General features: G+C 42.5%; 2 protein-coding genes and 1 long non-coding RNA gene across 4 annotated transcripts in view; 2 read left to right on the top strand and 1 right to left on the bottom strand.

Moving 5' to 3' along the window:
- Window positions 1-6,295, top strand: part of PKN1 (protein kinase N1) — a 96,655-nt gene extending 90,360 nt beyond the window's left edge. For both annotated transcript variants that reach the window (XM_042449276.1, XM_042449275.1), the window contains exons 16-22: window positions 636-812; window positions 1,096-1,158; window positions 1,489-1,565; window positions 1,965-2,107; window positions 3,176-3,283; window positions 3,627-3,707; window positions 4,486-6,295. In XM_042449276.1, coding sequence (XP_042305210.1) covers window positions 636-812; window positions 1,096-1,158; window positions 1,489-1,565; window positions 1,965-2,107; window positions 3,176-3,283; window positions 3,627-3,707; window positions 4,486-4,689 — 853 coding nt within the window. In that variant the 3' untranslated portion in view covers window positions 4,690-6,295. The remainder of the gene's footprint in view (window positions 1-635; window positions 813-1,095; window positions 1,159-1,488; window positions 1,566-1,964; window positions 2,108-3,175; window positions 3,284-3,626; window positions 3,708-4,485) is intronic.
- Window positions 1-17,651, bottom strand: part of LOC121921347 — a 42,341-nt gene that overhangs the window by 1,483 nt on the left and 23,207 nt on the right. Inside the window, exon 2 of the long non-coding RNA XR_006101903.1 lies at window positions 7,157-7,315. This is a non-coding gene — a long non-coding RNA (uncharacterized LOC121921347). The remainder of the gene's footprint in view (window positions 1-7,156; window positions 7,316-17,651) is intronic.
- Window positions 17,165-17,651, top strand: part of C2H19orf67 (chromosome 2 C19orf67 homolog) — a 20,302-nt gene continuing 19,815 nt past the window's right edge. Inside the window, exon 1 of the mRNA XM_042449281.1 lies at window positions 17,165-17,424. Coding sequence (XP_042305215.1) covers window positions 17,289-17,424 — 136 coding nt within the window. The 5' untranslated portion in view covers window positions 17,165-17,288. The remainder of the gene's footprint in view (window positions 17,425-17,651) is intronic.

Genomic DNA, 17,651 nt, shown 5'->3' with positions numbered 1-17,651 from the left:
GCTCAGATATATGTCCTGTCTGCAAGAGAGGGAGAGAGAGAGAGATGATATTTGTACAAAAGGGTGGAATAATTATTTTACTATTCCTAAGTAGCAAGGTGCTTCTGGGGCTTCAGAACGCTACATGGCAGAAGAAAGTGATTCCAGACAGTTAATTGCAATGGTTCTGAAGGTGCAGCCACCTCTTACTGTTCACCTTACTTCCAACTTTCCATATGGTTTCATCTGCTCAGCCTTGTAAAAATAAATGCTGGATTCACCCTATACTTAGATCAACCCACCACCACCCCTCACTTTTAGGCCTCCAAAGGTACCAAGCCTCATGCCAGATAAGTGTACAAGGGTGGAAATGTATATGTAGTGAATTAGAAATTGGTGATTGGATGCACACACTTGTACCAGGGTGTGGTTTGTGGGAGTGTGGATGAAGGAAATTGTCTGGCATGATAGATTTCTATCTCCACGTAATTTCAGTGAGATGACTTTACATACATACATATTGGTGCAGCCTAGAGTAACAATGTGTAAACAGGTAATAGTGATAGTTAATGGACTGTGATAGCTAACATGATGGAGTACCAGTTAGAATGTCATTGTCACCTACTCTAACATAGCCTTTCCTTCCCTTTTGCTAGCCTGATGTGTGAAAAGCGGATCTTTGAAATTGTGACCCAAGCACAGCATCCTTTCCTAGTGAACCTTTTTGCCTGTTTCCAGACACCACAGCATGTCTGTTTTGTCATGGAGTACACAGCAGGTGGAGACCTCATGATGCACATCCACACAGATGTATTCACAGAGCCACGTGCCATGTAAGTTCTGGGTTAGAGAGAGGGAGACACATCCTGGAAAACAAAATGGGGTTACAGGCTAACCTAAAAACATCCTGTCTGGTGCCATTCTAGATGTCACTTCTGTTCCAGTATAGCAATACCAAATCTTGGCTTCCCACCCTATTCATTTCCCTTGTTGTGTCATATTCACCTCTCAAACTCCTGGAGCTTTCACACTTCATTCATTCCTTACTCCCAGAGTAGGACACAGCATTATTTAGTTAGTGTTGCAATGATTTTCCCCCTCTGTTGCCCTCTGCAGATTTTATGCTGCTTGTGTTGTCCTGGGGCTACAATTCCTTCATGACCACAAAATTGTATACAGGTAAGTAACACCACATAGGCCATCCTCCCAGTAACTCTTCCTTATTCTATAGTGTTTTTGACATCCTTACATGTCAACATTTTGCACCTCACAAGTTCCCCTGCGCTTTTTATAGTAGTTTTGCAGCATGAGTGATGTTCTCTTGTATGCAGAACTGTTTTGATAATAATGTTGCCTCATATCCTGCCACCACAATAGCTCAGAACAGAGTGTCTCATTTCTGTGTTTGAGTGCTCTTTCAGTAACTCCATAGGCCACTTTTGTGGCAGTAGCTAATGGTTTCTATAGACTGTAGTCATTCACTCTTCCTACCTTTCTCTTCTCCTGCAGGGACCTGAAGCTAGATAATTTACTGCTGGATACAGATGGATATGTGAAGATTGCAGATTTTGGCCTTTGCAAGGAAGGTGATTATTTGGGTTGGAATAGATTTCTCCCCACCAGGCACAGGATCCTTTCAATCAAAATGCAGGCATTATACAGCCAGCTTTCAGAGTGATATCAGATGAACACACTGCCCTGATCTGCAGTTGTCCCAAGAAAGCCAGTTTGGAGGTGGGGAAGAGAAGCAGGACGGAGTATCTATTGTGCCAAGACCTCATGTCCAACTCATTGTTGTATGAAGGCTCAAAACAGTGCAGCACTATTAAACTTCACAATTATCATGATGGAGAATGTGCTTTTGTCCCTTAGTGTACCAACTCTCCCCACAATCCCTAATTTTTAGGCAGTTACTCTCCCATATACTTTGTACAAGACTGTTGGTGAGGTCATATTTTTATAACAGCTTTCTTCTGCTCTGCCAGGAATGGGCTATGCTGATCGCACAAGCACATTCTGTGGCACACCAGAGTTTCTGGCTCCTGAGGTGCTGACTGATACATCATACACAAGAGCTGTTGACTGGTGGGGCTTGGGTGTACTTATCTACGAGATGCTTGTTGGGGAGGTGAGTCTCATTTACAGCACTATGGAAAACAATCAGTGAGTGAGTTAAACAATTAGATATTTGGTAGTGAACCCCAGATTTTATTGTATGCACATACTATTTAGAATCTGTTAAATTTAGACATCTTGTTGTGTGCCTTCAAGTCATTTCTGACTTACAGTGACCCTAAGGCAAACCTATCACAGGGTGTTCTTGGCAAGATTTGTTCAGAGATAGTTTGCCCTGACCTTCCTCTGGGGCTGAGAAAGTGTGACTTATCCAAGGTCAAAGTGGATTTCCATGGCTGAGCAAGGATTGGCCTTGGATGGAGAGAAGAATTGATAGTATCTGCTGGGTTGAATCCCCTTCCTCAGTGCCACCCCCTTTTCATCGTGTGCCATATCCTATTTAAATTGTGAGTCTGAAGGCAGGGAACTGTCATATTTGTAAGCTGCTCTGAAAACTTTTATATCATTTATGGGGTATAAATACTCTAAATAAATGAATAGTCCAGTGCTCAAACCACTACGTCATGCTGGCACCTGGCTGACATCTTAGGGGATATTAATTAGGATCTTGGTTCCCCTTCAAGATCCTAAGTGGGAAGGAGGTACTTGTTGAAGTGAGTAGGACTAATTTGAAGCAAGCTTGATATTGGAGGCTATGTGAAGCACCAATGGTATTGGGGGTAGGGGCTTGCACAGATGAAAATGTGGATGGGATTCTTTCCAAACATGACTGTGGAGTTTATCACATAGACAAATTGACCATGCTGAGAGTGGGCTGAGCATGTTAGGAAATTTTTGAAAATTTGCTAAGATCGGGTGTTATCACACACCTCAGTGTTCAGATCGGAGGCATCACATCCCAGTCTTAGCCATCCTGACCCCAATCCATCTTTCTCCCATCCTTCACAATGAACAGTTAACTCTCGTTCCTTGCAGAGGATGGAAGAAGGACAGATCAGGATTGAGATGCTAAGACTGGGATGCAATGCTGATTTGGCTGTGTGATAATCTCCTAAACTGAATTCCTGGCTGAATTTTTTTTTAAGCCTCCTCAACTTATCCTGCTTCAATTGCTTTGCAGTCCCCATTCCCTGGAGATGATGAAGAGGAAGTATTTGACAGCATTGTCAATGATGAGGTGCGCTATCCTCGCTTCCTTTCCACAGAGGCCATTGGCATCATGCGCCGGGTGAGTCTGAGTGCTTGTTGGCTGAATGGGGGCTTGCTGGAGCCAAAGAGGAAGAGAGAATTCCCACTAAGGGAGTATGAGCTGAGGATAACAGATATGGAGGAAGGGGAATTGGGACCTTGAGCACAGTGACACCTCATTTTGTGACAACTCTTTTGCCTTACTTCAGGCATGTGTAGTATCGGGAAGGACAGAACACAAGAGCCTACAAATGACATAACTCTCCCTTGACCACCCATCCCTGAGCTTGGGAGATGAGGCAGTGGTTGGCAATTACCAGTAGTTAAGTGTGGGTTTACTTGGCCAATGTAATAGCCCAAATTACTGATTGTTTTCCATTCAGCTGTTGCGGCGGAACCCAGAACGGCGGCTGGGCTCCAGTGAGCGTGATGCAGAGGATGTGAAGAAGCAGCCGTTCTTCAGGGTTAGTATGAATCTCTCTCTCCTTCTCCTATTTTCTTTCTTCAGGATATACTGAGAGAGACGGGGGGGGGGGGAGGAGGAGATGCCTTCCTGTGAGCTCTGTGTGTGTGTGTGTGTGTTTGTAAATAGAAAGTTGCCACTTTGGGAGCTGCTTTTCATTAGGCCAGTAATGTTCCCTTTCCTAACACAACCATGATAGAATTTCTGTGATGACCACAGTTATCAAACAGTTCTGCAGCAAAAACAAGAAATCAACATGTAGCACCTTTAAAGGCATGCATTTATTTTGCATAACACTGTAAGGCATTATTTCATTATGTGAACCACTCCGAATACAACCTACATAAAAATGAATTGTTAGCCAGCAGTATTCCAGTCTACCCAAACTTTCACCTTGCTCTCTATGCCAACATTACCCCCAATGGTGTGTGTGTGTGTGTGTGTGTGTGTGAGAGAGAGAGAGAGAGAGAGAGAGAGAGAGGGAGGGAGGGAGAGGGAGAGGGAGAGGGAGTGAGTTGCAAGTTATGCAGATTCTCAAAGAAGACACCTTGCTCTGAGTCCTCTATTGCTGCCCTAACTGCAGTGTCCACTATATCATTTCAGTTCCTCTTCAGTTTCCTATCTGAGCTTCTGGGAAAACACTCACTAGTGATACTGCAGATTAATTTTTTTTTAATATTTTCAGTTTCTCTTCCGTTTCCTATCTGGGCTTCAGGGAAAACACTCACTAGTGATACTGTAGCGCTTATTTTTTAATTTTTTTTTTTAAATCTCCACAGAGCATTGACTGGGAAGCTCTGCTGGCCCGTAAAATCAAGCCACCATTTGTGCCAGTAATCAAGGGCCGTGAAGACATCAGCAATTTTGATGAAGAGTTCACAGCTGAAGCAGCTATGCTGACACCACCCCGTGAATCACGGCCCCTCACCCAAAAGGAGCAGGATGCCTTCAAGGACTTTGACTATGTTTCCAATGCCTGCTAGCTCTGGGAGAGGGGGCAAGGAGATCCCCCCAATACTGCCAGCCGTATAAGGCAGGGTCCTGCCCGACAGTGACTCAGATGCTTGCTACCCCTGCCTGTAGCTCCAGGAGTGGAGCTGGGAAATCCCAGCCACACTGCCAACCTCACAGAAGAGAGTAAAGTTCACCAACATATGCCAGCTCTGGGATTAGACAGGGAAATCCCCAGAAATATTTCTGCACCCTACAGAATGCAGTATCTTTTATGCAGAAAGTTGGACACCTGCTAGCTCTAAGAGAGAGAGAGAGAGAGAGAGAGAGAGAGGGCCAGCTCAGTATAACAGGCATGGCGGACTAAGAGACTTGAGCAGAAGAGTTCCCATAACAGTACTTTTGCCTCCACTGATTCCCAAACTTTCTGCTGAAACAAAGGAAAAGAATTTCTCATTGTTATGAAGTTGTTGGTATTGGAGCCAGTGAAGCCAAATGGCCATCTCTTCTCCTAACACACACACTTACATGGCAGGTTTGTTTTTTTAATATACAGTGCTGCAACAAAATGTCTTGTCTTTCTGGTAGCTATTTTTGAAAACATCTTATTTTTTGGAACCATAGCCTAGCATTTCTCTAAAAAAATAGTCCCAAAACATTGGGAGTTCAAACTAGTGATAGAAAAATTTCCATTTGTTTGACTTGGGAATCAGCACTGTATCTTTTGTGGCAGGCAATAGGAGAAGGTTAACTTGTCTCCCCAACACCTCCAAATTTTCTTCAGGCCTATAATGTTAGCATATGTGTATTGCTAGCACACACAAATGTGTATAATTGCCCTCCCTATGACCTACAAAATATAGTTTGACTTGTGCACCAACCAAAGCAGGGAGTTGCATGGAAGCTGAACAAAACATGTTTCAAACAAAGTCGCTGGGAGGGTTTAGGTCAGAATTGTTGAACAACCTCATAAAATATTTGCAAGAAACAATCAGGAGAACTGACTGACCCAGGTAGTGGCTTGGTTGAATGGCCCTAGTCCCAGAGACTGCATCAGTCAATGAGACTGAGACAAGCAATGGACATTTAAGAATTTCTTTAGCTGGCAGCAGCTGGATGTTAGTGCTTGGTCTTCTGGTTGCTGACCACACAAGTTCAGAATATAACATTTTGAGCTGAAGAAGACCTTTTCATGTGAAATAGCACTTGATTTGCCGTAGAGCCAGGTATTGCAAGGTAGACACATTTATTTGCTGGATTACTGATTTCAGCAAAAGCACAAGTTCAGATCCACCATTTAGAAATTACTGATATGGTCTTTGCTCTTTTTCCACCTGGTCCCCATGCTCTGTCTTGGAAATTTACCCACTACCATGCTAAAGGAGTATTTCTAATGTAGGGAGATGAGAATGTGTTGAAATTTCAGGTGCTTCTAGATAGATAGCTCCTAGTGCTCCCAGTTAAAAGACTTTGTGCAACTATTCTGTCTTTCTTTACATTTTATTTGTTAAGAAAAAAGAGACAGAAGTAGCAATGGGAAAAAACCTGGTAGGGTTAAAAAAAAATGTCTGAAAACCACCCAAGACCAAATAAAATTCTATGAACAGGGTGATTGTACAATAAAAGCCTTGTATGGAAGCACCACCTTATGCCCACATTACTCGACTGACTTAGCTTCTGTAGCTTGTCTACCCTACTCTATCCCAATTTTGGTACTTGTCCTATTCTGCCAAGTGAAATGTTCTGTGGTTGAGCTCTGGCACCTCAAGATGTCATTATAAAAGAGGCAGTGCATCTTCAAGAAGGCACTTGTGAGCAATCTTTGCCAGAACAAACAAGATTGTCCCAGAACAAACAAGATTGTCCCAGAAAAGTTCTCTGTGGAGTGCAAACCGTTACTGGAAACAACACCTGCCCAGATAAGTGGTCCTTTTTGATGTCCCCATTAGAATCTGTCCACATCCTGGATACTAATCTTGCAAAATCACCTTGCTACTGTGCCTATTAGGAGAAGTTCTGTTTTTGTTAGCCTGATCCACATGCTATATCTTTCTTTTCTACAAATTTTTGCTCAATACTCTTGGAGCAGATATATATGTGGGAAGAGCACAGTTAAGCAAAGACAACCATCACTAGTGTATATTGCCTTTAAAAAAATGGTGATGTGTGCCTAGTGCTGTGAACTACATCTGAGATAAGGGCTGTTGTTTATATCACACTACTGTATTTTTATATGAGACCACTTCATCTGGAATAGCTGCCAGTTTTTTTACTCTGGTATTACTAAACATACATGGAAATGTTGGGAATATTATCCTTTTGCAACTCAAGCCACTTGATTGTGAGTATGAATAGGGTTGTTCATGAACATAGAATAGCAATGTCTTTGATTATCCACCCTTAAAAGGCAAAACTAAGAGGCTTTACCTCTCTCCTCTTACTATAAAAAGAGGCAAAGCATCATTTCCCATGCAGAACAGGGCACTTTCTTAAACATACTTGCTTTATCCTCCAGCTTACGCAGGTTCCTCTTACTGAGCACTCTCCTTTTTCAGCCTCAATCCCCTCATCCAGGAATGGTCAGGCATTTGACACTGACGAACAGGATCTGAAGGTTCCAGTCCAAGGTGGTGGGAAGAGAGGATTCTGGCTTTCACTCTTATGGATACAAAAGTAGTGTATAAGCTGGTGCTTTGGGAAGACATGGGGCAGTTTTGTTTTTTGTTTTATTTTGTAATTCTGCATGCACAAGAAAATCTGCCAGTTTAGTCTCTGCTGCTGAGAATGTAGAAGACTCTGGATTCTTCAGAGGAATTTAATATATGTGGGGCTTTAAGTGACTTGGGGATTTTTCATTCTGCCTCAGTCCTTGTATAACTTTGCACTGGCGCTGTTCTTTCCTTTTTACACCATTCCAAGAATGGATTCTACTTCTCATTTTACACTGTAGTGTAACTTGGCTTTATAAAACATCTGGCTGTGATCCTCAAGTTATGGGAGGGAGAGCTTACTGTGCCCTAGATGGTGTAGGGCTTGCATACAAGTTGCTACAGTTTTCACCCTGAACTCTAGAAAGATAATAGGTTCTTTTCCCAGATGTACTGTTAACTTACTCTGTGCCTCTTTCTCTGCATAACTGCCTCTTATCTCTCTCCTAAAATCATGTCCATACTCAGTACCTGTATGGATATTGTGCTAGGAGAAACTATCATGCTAAGGACTTGAAGTTTGTCTTGTGTTTCCTTTCTTAATATAACTACCTCTGTTGCCTAACCAGAATCACACTGTGGCCAGAAAAATGCTGCCTGGATCCAACATTCATCTACTATAAAGCCTATATTTTAACTGTAGCCATGTCAATACAAATCTACCTAGTCTCATAAAGGCATTTTGGTAGATATGTAACAAAAACATAGTAAGTGAGCAATGCCATTTTTTTCAGGTGAGAGGCAAGATTCATGGATGCTGTCCTCAGCTTTCCATCAATTAGATTCAGGAACTGTAGGGTTGCCATTTTTAGTTTTTCTAACACTGGCTCCCTGAGAAAATTGTGGCAGAAGAAAGGAAACCAACATGGACCTTCATTAGAAAGCATGATATTTTATCTGGATGCAAAGTACTGTGCCCTGACTCCCAGAATTTCAAATTATCAATTGGATATACTTACTACAATTGATCAAAGTACATGATCTTCTATAGAATCCTGAGGATGTTTTAGGATTGTTTTGGCAAGCTTCCAATTTTGCACTGGACTTTCAATTCCACATCTGACTGTCTCTGCTTTAATTTTTCTAAAACCACATTTCTAACTTAAGATTGTAGTTGTTGTCTTGAGCTAATAAAACTCAAAATCCAAAGATGGAGCCAAAGCTTTCTAACACCTTTGAGTCTCCAACATAGGTTTCCTTGCCCAATCAGAGTAAGCAAATACAGGCAAAGATGCATATTTTCTGTAAATTATAGAGCTCACATAGTCCATGTTAGCTTGGTTTATAAACTTGATTTTAGTACATAATGTGCAGGATGAAAGGTGTGAAAGGCTGAGAATGCACCAGAAAACAGAAAGTTCCCTCCTTTTTTGTCATTGTGAGGGAAAAGAATGGTACCTAGCAGGTTGAAAAAATGAACTGAACTACTGATTGCTTCCTCATTCCTGATTGTTTTACCTTGACTATATTGTGCTGGGCTCTGCATCCATTTTACTAGCTTATGCTACTTTAAGGAAGAGACTACTGAATGCATTTTGCCATTCATCCTACTTTACAACAGATATTCCCAAACTCATTTCTCATAAGGAATGGATTCTTCATGAAGAAAATTCTTTACTGGGCCTTAAGCCCATAGTGCCACTTAAAAGGTAACAGTGTCTTAGATGCCAGTACAAATATCAATATTTTTTCAAGAAGAGGTAGTGAGCTGAATGTTGCAGCTTTTTGCTCAGGAAAGATGTGGAATTTGTTGTTCATCCTACATTCTTTCCTTATAACAAAATGATTTTGCTTCGGCACCTTGTTTATTATATACTGTACAGGGTTGGACTAGATAACTAGTAACTATGGCAGATGATTACATGATTCTAGGCTTGAGACCTGGCTATGTACTGTTGCTCCACTCTATTGGTGAGAATTTCCTCTTGTGTAAACTGCCTTTACACCATTGGAACCAATGGAACTAAATCATGAACTGCTAAAGTAAGCACCGCTCCCTCAATCTCTGTACTTTCATTGCTACAATGCTGGTTTATTCTCATGGTGAAACTAACTTTCCATAGTGCCACTTGCATGTATGAAGTATCAACAGTAAAGTCATAATTTCTTTGTATATCAGCTCCTGAGTTGGATTCAGTCTGACAATCCCATTTCAAGTTGTTCATTCCATTCTGGAAACCTCTGTGTAGCACTTGGCTCTGTAGAGTATGATGTAGGAGATTATGGAGCAGCTAAAACAAATAGCACAGACAACAATTACGGAGCTAGTGCAACCGCTCTTGTCTACATCAGTTAAAACACCTTTCCAACACTGTATTTTTGTGTGATGTTAATCTTGTCATTTTAAAGTTTTCACATTCATCCTTTCTTGTCTCTTATTGAATATGCTGTTTTCGATTCAGCTAGATGACAGAAATTGATCGTTAATTTTCCTTGGATCAATGTAGAGACTGATGCTTAATTTGGAAGTTCCAAATTAGTTGTTCTTCACATTAATCTTCTTAATTTATTAACACCTCCTGCTATGATGCCTATATTCTGCATGGCACACAGTAGAACGTTGCTGTTGCTGCTATCAATAACAAAATATGTGCATAACACTTTCCTTGGGTCTTTTTCTTGCATGTAAGTGTCATTCTTAAAAAGGAAATGGAGATTTACCAATTGCCTAGTGTCAACTAGTGATACATGATGGATCGGAGTTGAGAGTAAGGTATGGTTGGCTCCTGAAATGGCTTTTCAGATAACCACAAGTTACTTCTGAATGTGCAGCTGAGGGGAGGGGGGGGAGATCGTGGCTATTACCTACACACTTAAGTTTAAGAGTAACCTACTATATATTTCTGAGTAAGACTTTCTGTGTCTGGATTGCATTATTGGTCTCAGTTTCATTAAGTACTTCATGTAGAAAGTTCCAACACTGAAAATGTGAGGGGGAAATAGTAGTTGTGGGGAAGATGTAGCTGCTATAACTATTTTGGCCTCTTTATTCTGTTTTATTTACCGTAGGTTGGTGGAGCACATGGTGGACACTCTCATTCTCTTATTGGAAGAGATTCCATCACCACTTTTCCTTTTGTCACGACAGAATTACACAAACATGCCCCTCCTTGCTTGAGAAAAGTGATTTAGATACAGAAAACATGTGACAGCAACTAACTGAGGGGTACCACCAGTTTAAGAAAAGTGGAATGGGGAAGAAATGTTGAGACAGAGTTGGGACATTGTGGCCACCACTGGGACCAACACTTGAAAACCAGGGCTTTGGGGTGGTGATGGAGGAGGCAATTATCCTGGCTTTTATATATGAAGGGGCTCAAATAGAGGGAGTCACACCAATGTTGGCATTGCTGTTTTGTTGTCAGTTTGCTGCTACCACAGTCCCACATATTTGAGCTTCACAAACACAATGGGTGGGTTGGACTCACAAACAGACTACTGGTGGCAGTGTCTATTAGGCATGGCTGCATGAGCAAGATAGTTACAGCCACATTAGTGCTACAGCTATGAGCATGTGCTAGCATGTTATGGATGAGTGAAGACTAGGACTCTGATTTCCTGCATCTTAGTCCACCTGTGGCCAATACACCAAACTGACACAAGGGAAGAGGCCTCACTGAGCATTCTACACTAGGCTTTTCAGGGTCTTTCAAAAACCCTGCTTGGGAAGTATTGGTTCTTCTTTTCACAGGAGTAGACCTTCCAGTAGAAAGGAACTGAGAATATTTTTAAACCAAGCGTTAATAGATTACCATCACCAAATTACACCTTCATCAAGCTGTATTTTTTAAAAACTCATGCATCTCTCTTGATTATACATGATTCTCCTCAAAGAGAATGGCTGAACCCAGTAGTGTCTACAAAAAATTAGGGCATCCTTTGGTCCTGGTGGCATGGTGGCAACATGCACATCAGTGTCTTTATAAATAAGGAGATTGATATTGTGTAGAAAGGAAATTCTTTGGTGTGATTAGAATTAGTCCTAGTTGTGGACACAAGTGAATGGACCTGTCATATAGAATAATTCCTCAACCTATTTCTACTTCATCTTTGTGTTCACTGTGATTCACACAAATGGCAGAATAACCCACTTGTGTGAGTTCACAGATGACCACTCTTAAAAAACACAGTGATACATAAGCAACCTGTCCTTTTTCATCATCTCTGTGACTCACACAACTGGGTTAGTCTACCATTTGTGTGAGTTCACAGATAACCATTCAAAGAGCTACAGGTAAACCAACTGGCCAAACCAACAGCAAGTCACACATTTTTACACCTACATGGAGCTCCTCCTCTTATCCATCACTCCAATCTCTTGAGCAACCCTCCATTTCTCCCTAACAAGTATTTTAGTGCTTGTGTGTGTGTGTCTATATATATATATTTTTTTCCAGGTCTGAAAAGAACACACAACATTCACAATTTTGTGGGGAAGTACTGGTTCACAACAAAGCCCACAGAAAGCTCTAAAAAGACCAGAAGTGCATGAGGAGGTGAACACAATTCCAGTAGAAAGTTTCCTACAGCTGTCTCCAGTTACTTAATGCTGGAAGGTCTGCACTGTCTTTGGTCCCCTTAAAGATTTATGGCATAAACAGGAAGGGCCCGCCCAATCCTGTTGGACTACAACTCCTATTATCCTTCACAGCTGTCTAGACTGATAACATGTAGAGGGCCACCAGTTTCATACTCTTGTTCTATGGCAGGGGTAGGAATTGTTGTTAACTACCTTTGAAACGACCTTGACTCTCATGACCTCCCTGGTTGCAGCACATCAAATATTGACCTGTAGCTCCTAGTATTTCTCACCATTGGCTAGGCTGGCTGGGGCATTGGTGAGCTGCAGTCCAGCAATATCTGGAAGCTTGCAGGGTTCACTCCTGCTCTAAAGCTTAAGGGGAAAGGAAGAAACTTGGCACACCATTCAGGTTTAAAAGCTTTCCACGAAAACTTATAAAGTGCAGTTTTGTTTTTAAGGAAAACTGCAGTGCTTTCCACAGTTTAGCTCAGGGAACCCATGGCACACTTGGCTCTAGTCTCTTAACTGCATCTGCAGATTTTCTGCACTTATCAGTGATGGGATACAACAGTAGTGGCACAGCCCAAGATCACCACGTTGCCCTGATCACACTTGCCCATCTGATTTTGGAAGCTAAGCATGGTTGGATCTGGTTAGTACACAGATGGTAGAACACTAAAACTCTCAAGTTAGGAAAGCATTTGCCTGAAGCCTCAAAAAAGCTGTTGTTGGACAGAGTTAACAGCACTGGGCTAGATGGGCCCAGCAATATGACTCGGTATAATCCAGCTTCCTGTTTTCCTAAGACATTTTCATATCCAACACAAAGAACAGCACCTGTGCTCTGCTGCTTCCATTCCATGTACAGCAGGAAACTGGACTCACAACTGAATTTCAGTTCAGCACTGCTGATAAAACAGCAGCAGACTACTATAGGGGTAGGAGAATAGGTCTTCATGGTAATGTACAGGAGTGAGTTGCTGCTCACCCTGCTTAGTGAGGAGACTAGCCTTTAGAGCAACACCTGGGCAAGCAGAATCCCTGCTGCATAGTGTGACTTGGGCTGAGTTCTTCTCTACCTGCTTGACTTCTTCCAGTGGTTTCATGTACAGTGCGCCCGCGTCATACGCAGGCGCACTTTACGCAACTTGACCATACGCACTCAAGCCGCGGGGCACCTTCGGGGCGCCCGCGGGGCGGAAGGAGCGGCGCATCCCATTCAATTGAATGGGCGTGTGCGCCCGTTGCGCTCCGTGCGCTGCCGCGCCGCCATGCAGGAGCCCCATTGTTTCCAATGGGGCTTGAGCATAGGCGGAATTCGCCTTACGCGGAGGGATCCAGAACGGATCCCCGCGTAAGGCGAGGACCCACTGTACATCCTTTCTGGATCCATAAGTCTCCTGGAGCTTCCCATCTCTGCAGAGGCTCTGAGTCCCAGTGAGTCTAAATCCCAATAGGTAGTGATCAGTCCATGACAATGAAACTTAGATCATCATCATCCCATCCAGAACAGAAAACTTGGTCCAGAGTGTGTCCTGCCGCATGGCAGCACCAAATACTACATGGGACAGCCCTGTGGCTGTCATGACAGGCATGAAGTCCTGGGCCACTCCTAAGAGAGTAAGTTCCGTGTGGATGTTGAAGTCTCCCAGTACAACTAGCCAAAGGGATTCCATCAACACTGCCAATGCCCACTCAGCTAGTTCAGGAAGGGAGACTGTTGAGCAGCAGGGTGGGCGGTACACCAACAGAATCCTCGTTTTGATCAGGCCATCCACCTTCAAAAACACACATTCATCTGGTGAAGGAGATGGAATCTCGACAGACCTCTGCAGCTCCACATCCCCACACCCCAGGCCTTGCCTGCTGCTGTACAGAGAACCCGGGTGGACAAAGCTGGGAGAGGTTACCTCTCCTTCCCACAACTTCAGCCAGCCAGGTATTCGTAATAGAAGGCAGATCATCATGCTTATCCAAGATCAAGCCCTGGATCAAAGATGTTTTTCCATTTACTAATCTGACATTTAGCAGCAGCAGTTTCAGCCCAGTGTGACTGCTGCCAAGACTATCCAAATTATTGAGGTGGGGGACAGACAATTTGGAAAGTGGGAGAAATGCTGCAGCCAGATTGGTCGCGGGTACGTCTAGAACCGACCATATAACACCTGTACTAAAATCTCTACACTGGCTGCCGATTAGCTTCCGGGCTCAATACAAAGTGTTGGTTGTTACTTATAAAGCCCTTTATGGTTTGGGCCCGAGTTACTTGAGGGAGCGCCTCTCCCTACATAATCCACCCCGCACTCTCAGAACAACAGGGAAACTAGTCCTTGAATGGCCAAAGGTGAGAATGGCAGCAACACATCAAAGAGCTTATTCAGCAGTAGCTCCAACCCACTGGAATGCGCTCCCGGAAGAGATTCGACTTAGTTCGACATTGGAAGCCTTTAAAAAGGCATTGAAAACTTATCTCTTCCGGGTAGCATATCCTTCCGATCTTCTATAGGGAAACCAGTCCCTAATGGATTAAATTTTTATCTGATGCCTGACTGTTGTTATATATGTTTTTAATTGTTAATTGTATTCTTAGTATTAGATTGTACTATGACACGGATCATAGAGTTTTTAATGACTTTAAACCGCTTTGATCTGCAGGAAAAGCGGTATAAAAATAAAAGTTTTATTTATTTATTTATTATTTATTTAAACTGGGACATTTAAAAAGCAGCCTTAAAAATGGAATGACAGAGGATTAACTGTGACTGTCCCTGCCAAATCACAACAGCTGGAGGATAAGAAATACTAAAAGAATCTCCTCTTTTATTGATGGGACCAATGGCCAAAGCTGTGTGCTGAAGCACAAATGCCAAGTCCGGAAACAAAAAGATAAAATGGATGTCAGTTTAAAGGAGAAGTCTTCTTGAATAATTCATTTGGGCTCGGAATTAAGCTGGCCTTGATCATCTTCAGAACTAGAATCTAAAAGAGAGAGATAGTATATGGAATGAAGCCATACATCTTCTCCAAAATGAAGCCATATATCTTCGCCAACATATTTCTTCTGGATTTTATCCCATTGGATTGAGAAGCATCTTCTAATAAGTGGGAATGTGTGTGCATATGCACACTTTTCATTTCTTCCTTCTAAACAGTTAGAGGTTGCTATGGCTTTCCTCTTAGGTTGAGAGAATTTGACTTGCCCAAGGTTACCCAGTGGGTTTCCATGGCCACGCAAGGATTTGAGCCTTGGTCTTTCACAGTTCTACTCCAACACTCAAACCACTGGCTCATTCAAACCTTACACTCCCAGCCAGTAATAATTAGTGACCAACAGTACATCCGTTGCTTGCGCTATTACCATGCTGTAGTTCAGTTGCTTGGGCTACTACTATGCTGCAGAATTCCTATGGAATCATGGGATTTGTAGTTTGTTGTGGCACCTGAGCTTTCTGACAAAGAAGGCTAAATCTCTCACAAAACTACAGCTCCCCGAATCCCATAGCACTGAGCCATGGCAGTTAAAAGTGGTGTCAAACTGCATTAATTCTGCAGTGTAGATGCAGCCTAGGTGACACTGGGTAAACCTATTCCTTTTTAGTGGAGTAAAATAGATACCATGAGTTTGTAAAGGTCTACCTTTCTGAAGGATTCAGGTTTGACAACCATCTCCTTCCAATTGCAAATAACTGCCAGTTTTTCACCATGGACCTTACCACACAGGGCACAGAAGTAGGGTCAGTTAGCATTGGTCGATGCGTATTCGCGTTATATCGCATTGGTGTTCCACACTTGTGAGCTCAGAATACGTATTGACCAATGCGATATAACGTGAATACGCTTTGGCCAATGCGTATTCACGGCTGGGTTCTAAACTGAAGGCAGCCGGCTCCTCCATTTTGTGAGTGCGCAAAATTAGTGGATCGGTAGGATTCGTATTGATGGCCAGTGCAAAACCTCTGCTGCTTTGGCTGGTGTGTACATCCAATCCGCTGGTTCTCCTGAAGACCACTGGGTTACAAATTTCCCATGATGGAATTTCCCCCATCTCCTTCCGTTGGCCCTTTCCCCTTTCAGGACAACCGCCGGGGCTGGGGAGCGATTTTTCCACTGAACGAGATAAAGCGGAGTGGCGGGGGGGGGGGAATGTATAGTACATGTGTGTATATATGTATATGTATATGTTGTATACACACACACACACACACCAGATGTGGTGTAAGCAATACATGCAGCGTTACACTTTTGGCTGCTCCACAGTTTGTGTGTGTGTGTGTGTGTGTGTGTGTGTATATGTACAAAAAACACACTGTGGCACAGCCAAAGTGTGATGCTGTATTTATAGTGTACACACCATCTGTCTGCTTGAGTGTATATATATATGCGTTGTGTATACACACACACACACACACAACACACAATATACACACTATACACATAGTGGTACTGCCAAAAGTGTGAAGCTGTCTCTCTCTGTGTGTGCGTGTGTATGTATATGTGTGTATATGTGTGTATAATGTATATGTATGTGTATTACCACACACATCCTACACACCACATATATACAAAAACACACTGTGCCACAGCCAAAAGTGTGATGCCGTATTTATATGTGTACACACACATCTGTCGCTTGAGTGTATATATATATATGTGTGTGTGTGTGTGGAACACACACACACAGATATACACACATATACACATAGTGGTACTGCCAAAGTGTGAACTGTATTTATATGTGTACACACACAGCTGTCTCTGGTGTGTGTGTGTGTGTGGTGTGTGTGTATGTGTGTGTGTTGTGGTGTATGTGTATATGTATGTATGTATACACACACACACACACACACAGACACTGCGGGTGTACACAATATAAATACAGCTTCACACTTTTGGCAGTACCACTAGTGTATATGTGTGTATACATGTGTGTGTTGTGTGTGTGGTGTGTGTATACACACACACATATATATATACAAACACTCAAGCAGACAGATGTGTGTGTACACATAAAATACGGCATCACACTTTTGGCTGTGGCACAGTGTGTTTTTGTATATATGTGTGTTGTGTGTATATATATATTAACACTCATACAGAGAATGTGTGTGTACACATAAAAAAGGCATCACACTTTTGGCTGTACCACTATGTGTATATATTATAAATATGTTTGTATGTACAGTATATATATATACGTATGTATGTATGATTTATGTGTGTGCATATATATATACACACACCACACACACCACACACACACCATATAGATATACAGATGGTGCATACCCCTTTCGTAAGTGGCTAAAGGCAGCAATTCTCGCGATATTACGCGCTAAACAGTGACCTCATTCTTCACCCCGGAAGTTAAAAACGTTGTGCCCCGTTCAGAGCCGCACAGAGCATGCACAAGGCTGCTGATGCGAATCGGCCAATACACATTGTATTGGGCTGGTGTGGTTATCCAATCTGCACTTGCCTCATTTTGCCTGAATATGCATTGGCCGATTTGCAAAACCTCGATCCGAAAGGCCGCCCAGGTGTGAATGAACGATGCGATATGACGCGAATACGAATCAGCAAAGCGTATTCAGAGAGCGCAAGTGTGAATGAACAATGCTATGGGCTGGGAGGACTCCTTTCCCTTTGAACCCTAACTGTCATATCTTTCTAGAAAAGTCCACTTTGGTTGAGGCTGGAGGCCTCACATTTAATAATAATAATAATAATAATAATAATAATAATAATAATAATAATAATAATAATA

Source organism: Sceloporus undulatus, chromosome 2, assembly GCF_019175285.1.
Source record: "Sceloporus undulatus isolate JIND9_A2432 ecotype Alabama chromosome 2, SceUnd_v1.1, whole genome shotgun sequence".
NCBI lineage: Eukaryota > Metazoa > Chordata > Lepidosauria > Squamata > Phrynosomatidae > Sceloporus > Sceloporus undulatus.
This window is presented reverse-complemented; position numbering and strand designations above follow the sequence as displayed.